At 53.1% G+C, this 15,695-nt stretch overlaps 1 protein-coding gene and 1 long non-coding RNA gene across 7 annotated transcripts; one reads left to right on the top strand and one right to left on the bottom strand.

Annotated features, from left to right (window-relative positions):
- Positions 1 to 796: 796 nt before the first annotated feature.
- Hspbp1 (HSPA (Hsp70) binding protein 1) lies at positions 797 to 12,298 on the bottom strand. Of its 6 annotated transcripts, none has more exons than XM_005001707.4 (8): positions 12,203 to 12,298; positions 11,281 to 11,586; positions 9,888 to 10,092; positions 8,270 to 8,494; positions 3,736 to 3,891; positions 3,547 to 3,643; positions 2,891 to 3,002; positions 797 to 1,220 (listed from the first exon to the last, which is right to left on the bottom strand). In XM_005001707.4, exons 2-8 carry the CDS (start codon positions 11,485 to 11,487, stop codon positions 1,146 to 1,148), a joined length of 1,077 nt encoding a protein of 358 aa, XP_005001764.1. In that variant the 5' UTR covers positions 11,488 to 11,586; positions 12,203 to 12,298; the 3' UTR covers positions 797 to 1,145. The 6 variants fall into 6 exon arrangements, with proteins under 6 accessions (XP_005001764.1, XP_003465513.1, XP_013003182.1 ...); XM_003465465.5 differs by lacking the exon at positions 12,203 to 12,298 and adding an exon at positions 11,918 to 12,105; XM_013147728.3 differs by lacking the exon at positions 12,203 to 12,298 and adding an exon at positions 11,918 to 12,096 and having other exon boundaries at positions 11,281 to 11,589.
- An 80-nt stretch (positions 12,299 to 12,378) lies between these two features.
- LOC134476923 (uncharacterized) lies at positions 12,379 to 14,711 on the top strand. Its single transcript, XR_010048755.1, has 2 exons — positions 12,379 to 12,684; positions 12,992 to 14,711. It is a non-coding gene; the product is annotated as an uncharacterized LOC134476923 (long non-coding RNA).
- Positions 14,712 to 15,695: the final 984 nt, after the last annotated feature.

Here is a 15,695-nt window from a genome sequence, read left to right on the forward strand (position 1 = left end):
TGGTTACAAGTGACAAAACTGCCTTTAAAAAGGGAAGGAATTGGGGCTGGGGGTTTAGCTTAGTGGCATAAGTGCCTGCCTGGCAAGTGCAAGGTTGTTTGATCCCTAGTACCAAAAAAAAAAAAAAAAAAAAAAGTGTGGGGAAAGAACATGGTGACACATATCTGTCATCCCAGCACTCAGGAGGCTGAGGCAGGAATATTGCCTGGAATTCAAGGACAGCCTGGATTAACAGCCTGGATTACATAGCAAGACCCTGATTTGGGGGGAAAAAAAAAGGAACTGAGCCAGGCATGGTAATTCCAGCACTCAGAAGGCTTTAGTGGAATGATCCTCCACTTCAAGGCCATCTCAAAAAAAAAAAAGTTTATTAAGGGGATGTGTCAGGCCCCCCAAGTCTCAGAGGGTTTCAGAGTAGGACTGACACTCTGCAATCAGAATCAAGCCCATACCCAACCATCAGCCTGCTCTTGGAACACAATGGTAACCATGAGTGGCACGCAAGCCAGAACTTGTGCCCACCCCCTCTCGAAGACAGGTGCGTGGGCTCCCGGTCTGGCCAGACACACCCAAAGTACAGCGGCCTCCATCAGCAGCCCCAGCCAGACTTACCCCTGGGCTGATTAGCAGAGCTGAAGTCACATGGGTGCCCCACTGCAAGGGATGCTGGGAAAGAAAACGGCTTCTACCTGAGGATTCCCCCAATCAAACTTTGAGAAGCTAGGGATGCTGTGTAGTCAAAAAGAACAGATGCTCCCCACATTCTCAAGAGTCTGGAGATGGAAGAGACAACAGCTTTGCGGATGATAAAGAGAACACTTTTATTACCTCTGTAAATCTATGCCTCACCCTCCCCAAGGCACCCTCTGGAGGAGGTGACAAAGGTAGCAGTGGAGGGAAGAAGAGAAACACCTTTATTGGGAGAACAGTTAAGACACAGGTTGGGGGATGAGTGAGAGCACAGGAGGGGATCCCAGGAACCAGCACCATCCTCAGGGTCCCCTCCAGGGGGGTGCCCGGAGATGGGTGGGCGCCCCAGGCCCAGGCCCGAGCAAGGCCCTGTGATCCCTTGGGAGAGGGCATGGAGGCAGAGAAGAAGGCAGGAGGCCTGGGGTTTCACAGAGAATGCAAGAGGCCACCTGGCTTCACCGATCCATGCTGTCATCCGTGGGACTGGAGAAGCAGGTCTGCAGCAGCTTCTCACAGAACTCTAGCTCCTCCTGGGGTAAGGCAAGGGTGTCCTGAGCGAGGTCCCAGCTACAGGCGCAGAGCCCCCACCCACCCAAGCGCCGCCTGCCTCGCCAGCCCTGTGGGGACCCAGGTGCTTCCCCTTCACACGGTTGCCAAGTGCTCTGTGGGAACTGGAGGCTCCCACACTGAGTGCTGGCAGCACCCAAGGCCCTTCCTCATTCCCAGATACACCTCTCATCACTCCCAACCCCAGACTCCTTCCGCAGGTACAAACCCTAAAGCCAGGAGAGGACAGACTTACACGGAAAACACTTCCATGGAGAAAGCTCCAGAGACAAAATGAACGAAAAACAAGCTAGAGGGGGAAAAAAACCCAGCCGGGGCTAGTGGTTTGGTCAGGAGGGTGGGGCAGGAGGATTACCTGTGCTCAGGTGTCAAGAGAGCCTGGGCAAAGGAGCAAACCACACCTCAAAAACCCAACGCCAGGGGCTGAGGATTTAGCTCAGCGGCATAAGCACCTGCCTTGCAAGCAAGCGGTCGTGAGTTCGATCCCAGGTACCAATAAAAAAAATTTAAAAACTACCACCAGCCACCCACCCACACACACACACACAGACACACAATAAGCGGGCACAGGACAGGAAGGAAGAGCGCACGGGGAAAACATGGCCCCCCGGGCATGGTGGCATACACCTGTGATGTCACACAGGATGGGCACGTTAACCTGCTGCGGCTGAGGAGCCTCTGGAAAACAGCTTGGCAGCTGCTCACAAAAAAGCCCTGAATGCTTTAGCTTTCACCTTTCCCATAATTTCCCCCACAGGCCCTTCTTGAAATGTGTTCTGCACAGATACATGTTCCATTAGGTGCCTGACTCACTGATGGACTGGGCACTGGGATTAAACCCAGGACCGGCTCGCACACGGCAAGGGCTCTACCACTGGTCTGCACGCCTAGCACTTTCCACTAGTCTTGAGACAGGATCTCATGGAGTTGCCCAGTTTGGGCTCAAACTTGTGATTCAACTGCCTCGGCTCCCTAATTATAGATATATGCCGTAGCGCCCAACAGAAAAGCTTGTTTTCTTTGTCACACTTTTTTTCAAGCCCATAGGTATTGGACCCAGGGCCTTCCCATTGAGCTACAGCCTCGGCCTGGCCCCCTTTTGAGCCATCCACTGTTTGTTTTTTGTTTTATTCACAGCCAAGGTTCAGGTTGGCCTTGAACTCACTGTGAAACCCAGGCTGGTCAAATTCACAGCAATCCTCCTGCTCAGGCTCCCAACTGCTGGGATTACAGAAATTGCCACCACGCTTGGCTCCCTTTTATTTTTTGAGACAGAGTCTCACTAAAGTCCCTAAATTGTCAAGGCTGGGTATAAACTTTGGATCCTCCCACCTCAGCCTCTCAGAGTACTGGGATGACAGACATGGGTCACCACGACACTCTGCTGAAATAAACAACCATGAATCTGTAAGTAACTGTGAGGGACCCACTTGCAATCTACCTATCTGAAAAGTTAAAACCTATCCACTTAACTAGATATGCATTATTGTCACCTGCTATGCATTCCCTAACCCATGAAATCACTGCCATTTACTATCAGTTCAGTGCACCTGAATGAAATCTTCCCCTGCCCCCTGCTGCCCTCCTGTACCAACCCCGCCAGAGCGAAAGGTGGGAGCCTGCGCCTGCGCACCTGGTACTCCTCACGCTGCTGCAGCAGCTGGCAGCGGTGACGCAGCAGCTCCTCCAGGCCCAGCTCTGGCTCCCGGCACTCACGCACGCCCTGGGGGAAGTCTGTCACCAGGCTGCAGGGGACAGGGGCTGCCTCAGGGACCCCTCTGCCACAGACCCCGGCCAGGTTCCCTGCCCCACCCTGCAGCTCCATGGCAGCTCGAACATGTCGCCATCCTATACTGGGCCTCAGTTTCCCCACCTGCAACATGGACCTCAGACGGCCCCACGTGGCCCCAGGGATCAGGATGAGACTGGGGACAGGCATGTGGTGCAGTGCCTAGCACAGGGTCACCCTCCAGACCCACTTGCTCCATGGCTCCATTCTGCTCTTCTTTTTCTGACAGTGTCTCACTATTCAGCCCAGGTTGGCCTTGAGGTTATAGTGATCCTCCTGCCTCAGCCTTCCAAGTGCTGGGATGCCAGGTGTACACAGCATGGAGGGCTACTCTACTATTTTCTAGAAACACTAATGTGATCATAATGGTGGCGGGAGCATAGACCTCCCTCTCCTGGGGTCCTAGGCTGGCCACATGAACTGCACAGGTAAGGAACCGAGGCCCTGTGACCCCTGTGTTCTTGGACTTCTCCCCAGCCCCACAGGGAGGCCCCACACACCTGCACAGGGCTCCAAGCACGTGCTCGTGGAAGGGGCTGTGTTCAGTTCGCACCAGGGCCACCAGCTGCTGGACCATCCCCATGGAGCACAGGGTCCCTAGGGAGGGCCACAGGTCAGAGGGCAGTCCTCCCCGTCCCTGGACTCGCCTGCCCCACTGCACCCTGTGCCCCTCACAGAGGTCGCCCCACCTTTGTGCTCGGGGTGGCCCACCAGCAGGTTCTGCAGCAGGAACGCCGACTTCACCTTGAGCTTCTGCACCTGCTGCTGCATGGCACGCATCAGCACCGAGAAGCCGTCCAGGCGGAGGAACTGCAGCAGCCCGGCCTCCTGCTCCCGCACAAGGCCTGCGGGAGGGGCAGCCCTTGAGGTCATGGTCAGGACTGCCATCACTGCTGTCACTACCATCATCCTAAGTACCACCATGTCTACCATCACCATGGCCACAACCATCGTCTCCACCATCACTGTCACCTCCACCATCCCACAATCATCGCTACCATCACCTTCATCAGCGCCACCATCCTCACAATCATCATCACTATCAGCATCATGACAACCACCATCACTGTTGTCCTGTACACCACCATCAGCATCAGCATCACAACCAATGTCGCCCTCAAGGTCACTGTCAAATACTGACACTTGCTAGGTAAGCCCTGTAATGCTAAGCTATATCCCCAGCCAGCATTATGCCTTTTAATGCTCCCAACTATCCCAGGGGTTAGTGACCTTACAGATGAGGAAGTCCACTGTCACTCAAGCCATTACCACCCATTTTACAGAAGAGAAAACTGAGGCCAAGAGCCAGGCTATGGGGCATGCAGGATCTTTATCCCAGAAGGCCTTTGTGAAGGCTTTGGCTGTGCTGCCAGGACAGATGGGTACCACTGGGACCTGACACACAGCAAGCATGTTGTTCCAGTGTGATTCACTTAACCCTAAAGACAAAACCCTGAAGAAGGGTGAGGTGTTTCCCACTAAACACAACTTTGTTGTTTGGTACAATTACACTTTACACTGACCCTTGAGAATCCTGCATCTGAGCGAAGATGTGCTCTAAGTGTGAACTAAAACTCAGATCCTGAAGATTTCGCAGGACCAAAAGACAGAAGGTATCTCATCAATATTTTATATTAATTATGCATTGAAATTGTAACAGTTTAGAGATATTAAACTAAAAATGTTATTGTAAAAAAGTAAAAGAGCCTAGCATAGTGGTACATGCCTGTCATTTCAGCACCCTGAAGGCTGAGGCAAGAGGATCACAAGTTTGAGCCCAGCCTGGGCAATTTAGACTTAGGGAGACCCCACCTTAAGATGAAAAAAGATTAAACCAGACATGGTGGTGCACACCTGTCATCCCAGCACCTGGGAAGCTGAGGCAGGAGAATCCCAGCAAGTTTGAGACCCAGCCTCGGCTACACAGCGAGACCCTGTCTGCAAACAGAACGATGCTCACTCCTCTCCACCTCGCCTCTCTCCTAGGGTATCATTGTCAGCTCTGCCCACCTCCCCCCAGTAAGGCAGAGTCACAGTCATCACCTCGGCCATGCTTCCCTTTAAGTAGGTTTTGCTCATTCAGTGTGGAAAATTGAGCTCTCATGTCACACGGCACAGAGAGGGCCCTCAAATGGCATCACTAGGACAGCAGACAAGGTTGCATGCGACAGGCTCCAGAGTCAGGCAGTGTGGGCAGAGGAGGGATCAGGGGTGAGGGCCAGGCGGAGCTCTGTGTGCTGCTATCTCGGCGGGCAGACGTGTGTCACCAGACACCTGTCCCAGACACTATGCCATGCAAGCATGAGCCCTACTGTGAGCTACATGGGCATCCATGCAAGCTCTCCAACTGGAACATATGGCCGTAATCCCTACCTGGGATGCAGAGGGCTGCAAGTTTGAGGCCAGCCTGGACTATGCATCAAGACCCTGTCTCGTAACAGCAAACAAAAACCACTTCATTCCAGTGGGTTACTTCTATCCTTAATCTCCTTAAATCTCCAAACCTACTCCTCAATTTTGCTGTGAACCTTAAAACTGCTGCTCTAAAAAAAGTCTTTAGAAAATCCTAAAACACAAGATACCTGGAGTCAGGTGAACAGAGCTTCAGTGTCTCCGCATCCTTCCCTAGGCGCTCCTGGCCCCAGCCACCTACACCCCAGAGTGACCTTGCATGTGCCCCCCACATACCCCCTCTTCGAGTCTTTCTGAATCCCCTTCTCTGTGGACACAAAGAGCCACTCAGCAGCAGAGCAGCCAGGGCATCGAGCCACTGCCTTGCAGGCAGGGAGCAGGCACATCAGAGCCCTGGGCCAGGGCTCAGCCCAAGCTTGCCCAAAGTGCAGACTCCCTGGGGACAGCCCAGCCACACCATGGCTCAGCCCAGAAGGGCACAGGGGCACACACAAAGAGCAGCTGTGGCATCTCACTGCCAAGGGAGTGGCTGGCACACCACACATCTAATACCCCACGCTCCCCACACACACCCATGCTCCATACACACTCCCCATCTTGCACACCACGCCATAGTACACACACACACACACACACACACACACTAAACACATGCACCAGGTCCACAACACTGCCACCCAGGAGCCACACCATACATGCCACACATACCCCACACCCCTCACACATTTGTGGCTCCACATCTAGTAAAATCTCGGCAGGCAGAAATGTAATGGATTGGTTCCTCTCAGAAAAGGGCCAAGTGGCTCAGGGTCACTGTCCCCGCATTCTTTGTGTTCTTTGGTTTTGGGGGTTTATTTGTTTTGGTCTTTTTTGAGACAGAGTCTCACTATGCAGTTCAGGCTGGCCTTGAACTCACTCTGTAGCCCAAGCTGGTCTAGAACTCGCCATAATCTTCCTGCCTCAGCCTCCCAAGTGCTGGGGTCACAGGTGTGTGCCCCATGCCCGGCCTCCCACCTGTCTCCACATTCTTTTGTACCTGTTGTCCTGTGAGCAATGTGACCATCTTACACTGCATTTATTTCATAAAAGTTGCTACTAGAAGGAAACACTGCTGGATCCACGCCCTGCTCTGGCTCCTGCAGAGCTGGGCCCCAAGTCCCTCTCCGTGCATGTGGTGCTGCGCACTGCTCCACCCTCCCTCAGGCTGCTCCTAACTCCTTCCTGGCCCCTCCCAGGCTTCTGTACCCCACCTGACAAGGAAAGGCCATTGGAGAGTGGGCACAGGATTAGGCTTGGAGCAGAGGAAGGGGTGTCACCATGTCACAGGGCCAGGGAAACGGAAGCCTCCACCTCACCCTGCACGCAGTTCCCAGCCTGCACAGAGCAGCAAGTGCTGCAAGAACCAAGGTGTCCAGTCACAGGGGGAAGGATGATAAATAGAATGTGTGGTGTCCACACAGTGCAAGGCTGCACAGCCATTAAAAGGGACGAGGTCCCGACATGTGCTACACAAGGATGAGTCTGAGCCCTGTGAGGAAATCCGGACGCCACGAGGGCCCCACCGTTCACACGGAACATCTAGGACTGGCACATCCAGGACTGGCACATCCGAGAGTAGCACAAACTGGGGCCGAGGGGACCAGGCAGGGCAAGGTAAGGAGGCTGGTTCCTGCGTACAAGGGCCCATGTGGGGACCAAGGAGAAGCTCTGGAAGTGGACTAAGAGGTACTAAGCTGTAAGGCTGAGTCTGGGGCTTGCGAATTTCATCTCAAAGCAGCTGTTCCAAATCACAGCACTGGAAAGGCTGAGGCAGGAAGACTGCCACAAATTCAAGGCTGGCCTGGCTACACAGTGGGACCAGCTCTCAGAAGAAGAGGGGAGCTGGGCATGGTGGCTCATGCCTGTAATCTCAGCACTCGGGTGGCTCAGGCAGGAGGATCACTAAGAGTTTGAGACCAGCCTGGGCTACAAAGTGAGCTCAAGGCCAGCCTGAACTGCATAGAGAGACCCTGTCTCAAAAAGACAAAAAAAAAAAAAAAAAAAAAAAGAGGGAAAAAGTTGCTCAGGGCACCACTCTATGCGTCCTGGTGGAGCTTCCCAGCCTGGCACCCACTGTGTGGAGGGGACATAATGGTCCCGACCTCAGTGTGCGTGTGAGGACAGGACAGGCACTCAGGGACACTGGCTCCTGGCTGCACGGGGGTTGGGGGAAGGCCACCATACAGCCCCAACCAACCCAGGTCTCTATCCTAGCTCCATCTCCAGAGGCAGATGATGAAAACGGTCACCCTCCCCCAGGCCTGTTGGAGAAGCACATTCATACAGAACCCTGGCGGCTCCAACCAAGGGGCTTTGATGTGTGATCTCTGGTCATCCTGACAGTGCAACAGGGTCCACAGTGAGTGGAGGCCAGGGACAGCTCAGCATCTCACAGGACCTAGACTGTCCCAGGCTGAGAAGGAATTGGCCCTAAGAGGGACAGAGCCAGAAGTTAGGCATGGTGGAGCACGCCTATCATCCCAGCACTCAGGAGGCTGAGGCAGGAGGCTTGCCATGAGTTCTCAGCCAGTTTGGGCTATCTAGGAGTTCAAGGCCAGCCTGAAGTACAAAGTGAGACCCTGTCTTGGGAAACAATAGGCAGGGTGCTGAGGCAAGACCACAGCAGCATCTGACATACTGTCCCACCTCACTCCCAGCTCCCCACACCCAGTGCCCGGCGCAGAGCCCCTCAAGAAATGTAGGGCTGAATGAGGGCAGGACCCAATGTAGGGACACCCTTGGCCTAGCCCTCCCGGGCCCAGGGACACTCACAGGAGATGGCAAAGAGTGCCTTGACGCGCACTGTGTCGCAGGAGTCGCGGTCCAGGAGCCGAAGCAGCTTGCGCAGGGCGCCGAGGCCCAGCACCTGCTCCTGGATGGCTGCCACGTTCTGACTGCACGTGCCGATGAGCTGGGCCGCACGCCACCGCAGCCCCGAGGCGCCTGCCTCCAGGTAGCGCCCCACCAGCAGGTGCATGCCGGACAGTTGGCAGAAATCTGCACCAGGCATGTATGGGGAGAGGGGTGAGGTCAGGGCTGTGCTTTGCCCCGCTGCAACCCCCCTGACCGCTGTTGTCCTAATGTCCAGGCCCCCAAGAGTAGAGGGGAGAAGGGGTAGTGGGCACAGGGTCCCATGGAGGGTAGCAGAGCTCTGGGCATAGATGAGAGGCAATGGCTGTGCAATAGGGGGAATAAAAGGGGCTGGGGACTTAGCTCAGCGGCATAAGTGCCTGCCTTGTTAGCAGGCAGTCGTGAGTTCGATCCCCCGTACCGATAAAAAGGAAAAAGACAAAAAAAAAAAAAACAGAAATAGGGGGAATAAACCAAATACCACAGGGCTGTCCACTCGGGAACAGTTAGCTCGATGTTCCAGGAGGGTTACCTCAATAAACCATAGCTGGGGTGACTCATGTCCCCGAACCCCATATTCACCAGCACTGTGCTAAGAAAAATGATAAACCTGGGGTGCTAGCACACGCCTGTAATCCCAGCATTTGGGAGGCTGAGGCAGGAGGATCGTTGTGAGTTCAAGACCAGCCTGGGCTACAAAGTGAGCTCAAGGCCACCCTGAACTGCATAGAGAGACCCTGTCTCAAAAAGACAAAATAAAATAAAAATAAGAGACCCTGTCTGAGAATAAAAAGTAGAAAGACATGTGGAAGGAGCTCTGTGCAAAGGCCTGGTTCACTCTCCAATACTGCAAAAGTAAACTAAAACTGAAATCTGCGGAGAACTGGACTGGAAGAGTCTGAGGGCACCCAGTCCCCAGGGAACCCGGGCTCTGAGCATGCTCGGCCCCACCTCTGGAGCTGTGCAGGGGGAAATACTCAAGGCCCTGACATCTCAGCCTCACTGCCCACAGAAACAGGAGGCAACCGGGGACGAGAAGCAGCAGCTTGGTCCAGACTGGGCACCACAGAAGTGACCCCTGCTCTCCCAGTAGAAGTGGGGTCCCATGGGTCCCTCTGTACAGTGTGGTCTCCAGAGCTCTCTGTCATTTTATATCCCTGGGAAGCTCCTCTGGGCTGCCAGGGCCTTCCTGCCATTTGTTTCACCTTGAGACCCCATGCTGCCCCTTCCTGATGCGGCAAAGTGTGCTCTTGAGAGGATCTCACAACTCCACCTCCACCCCAGGTCTCTAATCAAGTGCCACTCCTTGCCCCTCAGGAGACCCTCCCTGGCCACCTCTGCCTTCATACACCAGGGAATGGCATAGAATGCCGGTGGCCTAAGGGGGAAATGATCAGCCAAGGCTCACTGGGAAGGGGTAGACCACAGGGATCATCATGGGTTCAAGGGCCTTGGTTCTGGTGGCAACATGGGACAGGTTGGAGGCTGGGAGGGCTGGAAATGTCCTTAAGAGAACAGAGGGGACGGGACCAGGGAATACCTGCGGCATTGTCCATGTTCTCACACAGGTCAGCCAGCAGTTCCAGGGCCCCCTCTCGCTCCTGCTGGTCAGCAGCCAATTCGGTCTCCCCGGCCGCAGCAGGTGTGGGCTGGGACAGCACCCGGAGGCAGCTCTTCATCTGCTCCACCTCCTCCCGCTGGCCCCGGAAGGCAGCCGACATGGCTTCCTGCAGCCACTGCCGCCTCTGGGGATGAGGGTGGGAAAGAAGGTAGGCAACAATAATTCATTAATGAATAATAAATGACAGCTATAGCATGGTAAGGCACACCTATCATCCCAGCACTCAGGAGGCCGAGGCAAGAGGGTCACAGAGAGTTTGAGGCCAGCCTAGGCTACAGAATGAGTTCAAGGCCCATCTGAACCACACTTGACCCGTCTCAAAACAAAAACAATCACAGTGATGATGATGACAGCCGATGTGAGGGCTCACTCTTCTTTCCACCAAAAAATATCTCCAGATCACCTTTGTTATTCAGCATCTTCTAGGTACTAGGACCTCTGCCCTGAGCCAGTCGAGCCCAGTGTGGTGAGAGCTCCCGTACTGGAATGAGAGCAGATGACAGGGACAAGAACAGGTTAGCCAGAGTGGAGGACAGGGACAACTGAGGTGGGCTGCAGGACTTCATGGTGTTTGAGGGACATGTGAGTAAAGAAATACATATGTGGGGAACTGGAAGTGGTGGTATGCACCTGTATTCCAGCTACTGGGGAGACCTTGTCTCAACAGATAAAACAAAAAGGGAAAGTGGAGCTCAGTGGTAGGAGTCTTGTTGGGTTCGATCCCTAATACCACCACCACAAAACTCTATATAATAAAGTTTGCTATCAGCCTTCAAAAGGGCTCATTGTTCACAGATAAAAAAACAGGCACGGAAAAGTTGTGCTCCTGCCCAAAGCAAGATCAGAGTCAGCAATTGGCAAAGCCTAAAGTCAAACAGATATGTGTACCCTACGTGTGCAGCCCTGCTGAACTAGAACCTCAGAAGCACCCCATGAAATACTGCCATCACTATTCTTATCCTGATCCTTTTGCAGATGAATGAAGAATTTGTGGTTCTGATGAATTAAAACACCAAGGTCACACTGCTGATATTGCTGAATCCAGCTATGGAGAGCTTTTTTTACTTTATTTTTTTAAACCACAAGACTCTTCTGCCTTCCAGAATAGTGCTAGGATCCAGGAATCTGTACCCTTAGACACCTGAGACTTGACCTTTAGTCTTTAATGAGCTCCCATCCAGCACAAATACAGCCTAGCCCCCCTCCACATCTGGGCTCCGCCCACCAGGCCCCAGTCTCAAGCCACACTTTCCAAGACAGCTCTGTCCCCAAGCCCCTCAGCCCTGCTTCTTGATCTCCATACTTTATTTACCTCCTCACTCATAGGTTCTGGAGGGGGGTCTGGCTCCACCGAGCCTGCCGTGATGGCCATCTGCAGCAGGCCTTGCAGGTTGCGTGGGGGCCGGGGGTTGCCAGAGTTCTCGGCCGAGGAGCCGCTGCTGCCTCCCGAGGAGCAACCCTGGGAGGCTGGGGGCAGCGCCAGGGGGAGGCGACTCCCCCCCGAGCCTTTGTCTGCCATGGATAGGTTGTGAAGGGAAGAACGTGTTGAGGGGTAGACAGGGGAAGGTGGTCAACGCTGAGGCAGCTGTGGCGTCCTGATGGGTCAGCTCCTGGGGCTCTGCTGAGAAGGTGGCGTTTTAAGGAAGCTCTGTACCCGCCATGACCCCAAAGTATTCTTCCCGCACCCCCTCTTAAACACAGCCCTCATTCTTTCCCCTGTACCAACAGGACTCTTCTCCAAAGCCATAGATCCATCTTCCGCCCTAGGAACAGGCTCCACCCACTTTCCCTGGCAATAAGCCCTCTCCCCATCCCCACAGAGTGCGTCTCCGTTTCTTAGCAACCCGACTGCCCCGCCTCCTTTGAAATAAATCCGCCCTTCTATCTCCTTAACAACAAGTCCGCTGCCTCCTCTCCGAAGAGGAGCGCCTCAAAGAGGCTGATCTCACCTTCCGGGGCTCCGAGATGCCTTCCCACCTAGAAACAGGATCTCTAGCACCTGACTGCGCTGGGCGTCGCCATCTTGACCGGAAATGCGTACAACCTCTCCCGGAAGTCCCTGACTCACTCCTCCCCCAACTTCGCATGGTAATTACGCTGAAGCAGCAGTCCCCTTTTAAAACCTTCTTTCCGGCGGTAGCCCGCACTCCCACGCAGGCCCCACCTCCATTTGCCCCGCCCCTCACACTCAAAGTCCTGGTCTAGGTCCCGCCCCTCCGGCTGGGTTTGCTCACCTTAGCGAGCCCAGCCTCCCTGTTCTTCTTGCAGGCTCCACCCCCTGCCCCCGCGGAGAGCCCATTCACACCTTCTAGTCTCCGCCCCTGTTCTAGGCCTTTCGACCTCTCCCAGTTAAGTCCCGCCTTCCAAGAAGCCGCGCCCCTCCCAGGCCACACCCCCTTTGGTGCTTCAGGTCTGGCTAGTTCCTGCTTTCTAGCAGATTGGGCGCGTCTTCGTAGTATCTACCTTGACTTCTACTTTATGTGGAGCCCTGACGCCTCACTCAACGGCTGACCTATGCTGTTTTAGGCCCAGCTCCACCTCGCTCCCGGCCTCAGTTTCACCATTCGTTATATGGCGCTATAGTGGAGTCGTTTCCTATGTATTCTTCCTTGGCTCCGGGCGGAGAGGGGGCGATTTTGGAGGCCGAAGCCAGGAAGAGCAGAGCCTGAGTCGGGGCTCAGAGCACCACAAGTCCAAGACTGCTGGGATACCCCAGGTAGACGGAGAAAAGCAGTTCTGAATGTGGAGGGGATAGGGCCGTCAAGGAGGCACGGAGCACCGCGTGGCCCTGGCTGTGCAGGTCACGGCTTGCACAGGGTGGGCCCGGGACCGGGGTGCTGTGGAAAGGGGGGGGGGCAGTGGGAACGCTGCCATTCATTTCCTGTTGCTGCTGTTAAGGAACTACCAAAACGCCGCAGCTTACAACAACACACATTTATTATCTTGCCGTGCTGGAGAAAGAAGTCCTAAGTAGTTGTCCCTGGGCAACACCTCGCCATCAGGGTTTTCTCTGCCTTTTACAGCTGTCACAAGCCACTCTGATTCCTCAGCTTGCAGCCACATCGCTGACCTCTGCTTCATCTCCTCACCTCCGTCTGTCACTGTGACTGTTTGTTTTTGGTTTTTTTGGTGCCGGGAATTGAACTAAGGACCTTGCACTTGCCAGGCAGGCATTTGTGCCGCTGAGCTATATCCCTGCCCGGGACTGTGACTCTGATCCCTCTGAGCCTCTTGAAAGGGTCTTAAAAGACTTGGGCCTACCCGGAAATCAGGCTGGTCTCCCATCTCAGGGCCTGTAATCAAGTTAACAAAATCTGGGAAATTAGAACATGGGCATCTGCTACAATCTATGTAATTATGTTTCTCATTGTGTGATACAATGTGCCATTGTATGATACATTTCTTATATGTGAATACATAAATAATACACTGGTGGCCTTGATGAACTCACCCATGTACCTTGGAAAAGCCATCAACCAGGGCTGGGGATATAGCTCAGTGGCACAGAGGCTGCCTGGCAAACACAAGATTGTGAGTTCATCCTTGATAGAAACCAAAAAAAGCTGTCAACTTTACAATGACTTGTAAAAAGTGTGACTGTAAAACTTCTCATCTGCAGTGAGACATTCAGAGCAAAAGGCAGTTCCATTAATAATCACACAAGCCAGGCATGGTAGCTCATGTCTGCAATCCCAGGCACTTGAGAGGCTGAGGCAGGAGGGTCATAAGTTTGAGGCCAGCCTGGGCAATTCAGCAAGAAAAAACAAAAGTGGCTTAGTGATAGAACACTTACCTATCATGTGCAATGCCCTGGGTTCAATTCCTGACATTGCCAATAAACAGAGTCCTGTGATGAGTGTGGTTGGATAGACGTGGACAGATCAAGAAGCCAAGGCTCATGGGGTACGCTCCACAGGGGCTAGGGATTACAGAGGTGCCGACCACCTTTGGGCCCTGGCAGAGAGGAGCTTGTACCTACAACCTATGTGCGAATCTAGTGGGGGCCCAAGGGTTACCCATGGCTCAGCACATGTGAACCCTTGGGGACCCGTGGATTATACCAGCGCCTGCACAAAGATTTCAGGGCCTGTTCAGAAGCACTGAGCACATAAGGGTGTAGAGGAATAGACTGGCTCTCGGGGAACCCTGGAGGTGTGTGCAAGAGACTCCCACACCCCTGGGCCCTGGTGCTGACGGGGACACAAACCTTGCCCGAGGAGCCCAGAGTGGGTGAGCTTGGGGGATGTGGACAAAGAGGTGAATCTGGGCCAGCAAGTCCAAAATCTTCCCTTCTTTGCCTCCACCTGGACAACATGCCCCCAGTTTTCCTCTAAGTCCTCAGCAAGATTGTACCCCCCCCTTCCAGCCTACCTCCACTGCACTGCACTGCCTCTGTCCCTCTCAGCATCTCTCTCCTGCTGTGCCATGTTCTTCTGCTCCCATCTCTGCCCGGCTGTGACTGCCAGATCTGCATCCCATTCCACAGTCTCCCTTTCTGTATCCTATTGTCTTTCATATTGCTCAAATTAATTAGATTTTTTTTTTTTTTTTTTGGTCTTTTTGAGACAGAGTCTCACTATGTGGTTCAGACTGGCCTGTGGTTAAGCTCCCTTTGTAGCCCAGGATGGTCTCAAATTCATAGCAATCCTCCTGCCTCAGCCTCCCAAGTGCTGGGATTACAGGCATGCACCTGGCTTAAATTATTTAGAAATTTATTAAGATATTAAAAACATATTACTTTTAGCCTGGTAATTTCACTTCTGGAAATTTATCATATAATTATATCTACACATCTGTGGAATTATATATAAATTAAAAATATAATCCTTGTAATAGTAAAAGATTGAAAATGATGTAAATACATACCTATAAGTGGCTAGTACTACATAGTACAGTATCTCTAGCTACACAATGGAAAAATAGGCAGACAACTGGGCATGGTGGTGCACGCCTGTAATCCCAGCACTGGGGACGCTGAGGTAAGAGGATCACTGTGAGTTTGAGACCAGCCTGGGCTACAAAGTAAGCTCAAGGCCAGCCTGCACTGCTTAGTGAGATACTGTCACAAAAAGACCAAAAAGAAAGAAAACAAAGAGAAAAAATAGGCAGACATTAAAAAGAAAGAGGGAACTTGGAAAGCTCTCCAAGATGTAGCGTTAGATTCCAAACTATAGAACATAAGACGGTATACAGTAAGCTACCATTATAAGTAAGAGAAAGAGAAAATGTATGTGTGTGTTTGTATACACACATGCACGCGCACACACTATGTACTATGTAAGGTACAGAGTATTATACACTTTTTTCTGATGAAACTGGAGCTTGGGAAAACTAACTTTTTAACTATAGGGCAGTTAACAGAGAGCACTGAGTGAGAATCCAAGAAATCTAACCGAGGAACCCCTACTCTTTACTAACCCATGTGGCTTCTGAAGAGCAGGGACTGAACTGGCAATCTGACTTAGTGATGGTGCAAAAAATTGCACACACTCAGTAGAAACCCCTACTTTTGAGTCTTGGACTTTGCTCTTTTCCCAAGCTCATGACACACACTTGATGTCTCTCATACAGCCATGCAGCCCTGAGCCTGAGGAACTGGACTCCATGGTGCAGTGCCCCTCCATCACCTCTGCCCATCAGTAGGCTCCAGCCTGCCCTGTGTTCTGCCCTCTCCCTCTCCCTGCACCCCTCCTTGCCCTGCACCCTCCCTCCTCTCTTCCCTACACC

The sequence above is a fragment of the Cavia porcellus genome, unplaced genomic scaffold (genome assembly GCF_034190915.1).
Source record: "Cavia porcellus strain 051 isolate PalLab524CR breed Dunkin Hartley unplaced genomic scaffold, mCavPor4.1 scaffold_7, whole genome shotgun sequence".
Taxonomy (NCBI): Eukaryota; Metazoa; Chordata; class Mammalia; order Rodentia; family Caviidae; genus Cavia; species Cavia porcellus.